This window comes from Myotis davidii, unplaced genomic scaffold, assembly GCF_000327345.1.
Source record: "Myotis davidii unplaced genomic scaffold, ASM32734v1 scaffold4223, whole genome shotgun sequence".
NCBI lineage: Eukaryota > Metazoa > Chordata > Mammalia > Chiroptera > Vespertilionidae > Myotis > Myotis davidii.
In genome coordinates, this window is record NW_006294262.1 from 13071 (window position 1) to 17007 (window position 3937).

The 3937-nt window shown below is 47.5% G+C and overlaps 1 protein-coding gene across 1 annotated transcript; it reads right to left on the minus strand.

Annotated features, from left to right (window-relative positions):
* Positions 1-554: 554 nt before the first annotated feature.
* On the minus strand, positions 555-1022 carry BCL2L10 (BCL2 like 10). Its single transcript, XM_006768290.1, has one exon. The coding sequence runs from the start codon at positions 1020-1022 to the stop codon at positions 555-557; it is 468 nt and encodes a 155-aa protein (XP_006768353.1).
* Between the last annotated feature and the right edge of the window lie 2915 nt (positions 1023-3937).

Genomic DNA, 3937 nt, shown 5'->3' on the forward strand with positions numbered 1-3937 from the left:
ATGCAATTTCAAAGGCTTTAGAAAGAATTCCTGATGAAGATGTTACTATTACATTCTTTGTTAGACTGGTACTTGGAGCACGTTGAATATCATTTCACCATTTCACCCCCAACCCAGTGCTTGGATAAATTGGCCAGCAGTAGCAAATGAAATTGTGGATAGATGAGATTCTCATATTCGTATTTATCTAAGTGAAGTATATAGCACCAGGTTTCCCATTTAATGAAATGCAGTTCCTTTTACAATTCTTTGGAGCAATAAGCCTTTACATTCTCTTTTTCCCCAGTCAGAGAAGAGCCACTCAAGTGTCTTTGTCCTACTTGTCAGGAGTTAAAGCACTGGCTGAATTATCACCACAGGAATCCTGATAAGGTGCAGGTAAAAATTCTCAGAAGGTACTTTGTTCTCTCACATCTCGGATTCACTTGGCTGGTCACAGGCAGGCAGGTAAAATGGGTTAAATATTTTGCAACTCAACTTCTGCACACATAGGCTATGATTGTTAGTGTAAGGCATGATTGAAGAAACAGAACCAGCACGTTGCTCCAACGTGATCATGTATCTCTGAAGTAGCGGCAAAAACCATCCCAGCTGCCGTGCGCCTCCAGCCAGGTGCGGTGATGCCCCATGAGACAAGCGCACAGCAAGGTCACCAGGCTCTGGCAGTCCAGGTCAACCCTGGCATCCCACTTCTTCAGTGCCAACTTGTGGCTTGCTGGCGGTCTCTCCAGCAGGAACCCCGTGAAAGTCAGGAGTGCCACCATCCAGCCCCAGTTGGGGCCCAGGGGGTGTGAAAATATGTCCTGCATCATGTTGGCCACCATCTCCACGCGGTTACCACAACATTGGCGGTAGCAGGTCCAAGAGAGCTGGTAATGCTCCTGGGAAATGGAGGCGAAGGTGTGCATCACAGCAGCCTCAAGTGAGGATGGCGGGCATGGGGAGCTGCTGGGCCTCCTGGTGTAGTACTCCAGGTAGTCCATTAGCAGCTGGAGGGTGAGCAACTTCGACTGGTCCTCCATGGCCTGGCGTCAGCCAGGGTCCTGGCCCCGCCAGCTTTGTAGGCCTGTCTGCACCTCTGCTCTGGGACAGGCTGTCCCAGTATATAGAACACTTTTGAGCATAACCAGGTCTATTTAGGTGGAGTTGCCATTAATGATTTAGGAGTAATTAACTTTACATCATGGAAATGTTGTGATTGGAAACCTGATTGTAAGGACAGAAAAAAAGGCCTTTCTTTTCCTTTGCTGTGGCCACCACAATGTATGAGAAACACCTGATAATGAAACCCCAAATTATTAGTTTCTCTGATTCAAATAGCCCCTCTGTTCAAACTGAGGGAGAAGATAGCTACTCTCAAGGCTGCATTGTTGCATTTCCCCGCTCCCTGCTGTTTTCAGAACTCAGGGATAATTCACACCAATGAGTTGTTTCTTTCTGATTTAGACATTTTACATTTCCTTTTCCCTCTAATTATTCTGACAAGGACTTCTAGTTTTGATGAATAGAAGTAGTCACAGGGGAGCCCTTGTCTTGGTCCTGATGTAAGAATAACATGTTGGAAATTCTCTCTGTGTAACATTATGTCACTTGTTGGCTTCTCAAATCTGGCCTTTAGTATTTTGAGGTCTATCACTACTCCACCTAATCTCCTAATAATTTAAATTCTGAAGCTATTTTCAATTTTAAAGGTTTCATTCTATATATATTCATATGATATACTAGAGGCCTGGTGCAGGAAATAGTGCACAGGTGGGGTTCCTCTGCCTGGCCAGCCATATGGGCTGATCAGGGCCATCTCGCCCAGTCCAGATGGGGGCTGATCAGGGCTGGTGGCCTGAGAGGGACCGCAGGAGGGTTCCAGGGTATGTCTGGCCCCATCTTGCTCAGTTTTAATCGACCAGACCCCAGCAGCAAGCTAATCTACCGGTAAGAGCATCTGCCCCCTGGTGGTCAGTGCACATCATAGTGAGTGGTTTAGCAGCCTTAGCATATCATTAGCATATTATGCTTTGGTTGGTTGAACAGACAACTGACGACCAGACACTTAGCATATTAGGCTTTTATTATATAGGATTGTCACCATATATATGGTTAACAGCCCATCATTTATTGAGTACCTACTCAATGCAAGATGCTGTGTATGTATCATTCATCTGCATTTTACAGATAATTTATGTGACTACAGGCCCTGTGTGGCTTGACCTCTACTTTACTCTCTAGACAACCTCCACCTCATGCTCTTTGCTCCAGCCATAGTGAACATCTCTGTCAAGTCATCAAAGACCCCAGACTCTCATTTACATAGGCTGTTTCCTCTGCATGGAGCACCCAGGCCATGAATCACGTGTCGCTGCTCTCCATCCATCCAGTCCCCTCACACCCTCTTTTGTCTTTGCCGTGCCCTCCGCCCCCCCCCCCCCCCCACACACATATACAACACTCTGCTAGGGTCTGTAAAAAGGGGTCAGGATTTTTACTTCAACCAAGGGTGACACTTTCTCACAGCCCTCTTTCTCCGCCCATCTCTGTCCCCAGTCCTGTGGGGTCTCTTCCTGCCCCCCCTCCATCTAACTTGGTGGGCCCTGCTCTAGCCCCTCCTCCTGTGACCTTCTGTCTGCAGCCTCCCCCTTTCTCCTTTGGAGACAGAGCTCCCCAAAGGCTGTGTAGGGCAGAGTGGTGCTATGCTGGGCAGGCTAGGTGGTGTGAGCTAGGCAGGGTGGGCGGCACCTTGCAGGGCCAAGATGTGGTGCTGAGCTGTGCAGGGGGAGCTCAGAAGGGCCTCAAAGGATCTCTGGGGTGATGGGTCATGGGGAAGAGGAGGGAGGGATGTGGAGCCTGCTCTGTGGGAGAGGCACCAGACTCCTAGGCTGCTCCCACCCAGCAGCTTTTCTAGGCCCATGCACAGCAGTCACCTTCCGCCCCTCACTGCCTCCTGCTTCCTTTCAAGTTCCGGACTCCATTTTCCTGACTCAGCCCCATCCCCCTCTCTGCTGCATTCCAGGGAGCCCGAGGCTGTCCCTTAGCTTCTTCCTCTGGCAGGCTTGCCTGGCCTGTCTACCCACCCCTCCTTAATGGTGCTACCCACTCTCCTGGAGTAGTTAGTGAAACTTAGCACATAAAAAGAAGCAGCGCTGAAGATTATAAATTGAACACTGAGAATGCCACAGGCTGCAGAAGGCTGTGCAGTCCATAGCTCTCAGATAATGCATAGCAGCCTCCCATGCCACCTGGTCCCTCTTGGCTCCCATACCTGCCCGCCTACACCCAGGGCACAGGCCAAACCCTGGGAGCTTCCTGAAGGCTGTCACCTCACACCTCACTTTCCAGTCCAGCCCACCAGTGTCTGCAGCAAGCTAACCTACTGGTTGGAGCATCTGTCTCCTGATGGTCAGTGTGCATCATAGTGACTGGTTGAGCAGTCAAACTCCCAGCCCAACTCCAGTCGAGGGGACAATTTGCATATTAGGCTTTTATTATACAGGATACTTTATCCCTCATTGTGTGGCTGAGATGTATCATACTTACTGGTTTACATATATTGAACAATCCTTGCATACAAATGCTAGGACAATATCCCACTATATATTGGTAAATGATCCTGTCAATGTGCTGTTAAGTTTCCTAGTATATTGTTGAGGGTTTTTGCATGTATGTTCATCAGGGATATGGACCTGTCATTTTTGTATGTTTACTTGGCTTTGATATGAGAGTAATGGTCAATTCAATATATCTGTTTGACAAAGTTGCCTCTTCTTTAAATCTTGGAAGAGTTCAAGAAGAGTTGGTTTAAAATTTATTAATTCTTATTTGAAATCCTTGTAGAATTCTCCCTTGAATCCATTTGGCCCTTGGCTTTTATTTGGTGAAAGATTTTCAATATTATCTTAAGTTTTTTTTTTTAAATTTGTAGCAATCTAGCAAAGTTGAGAGCAAA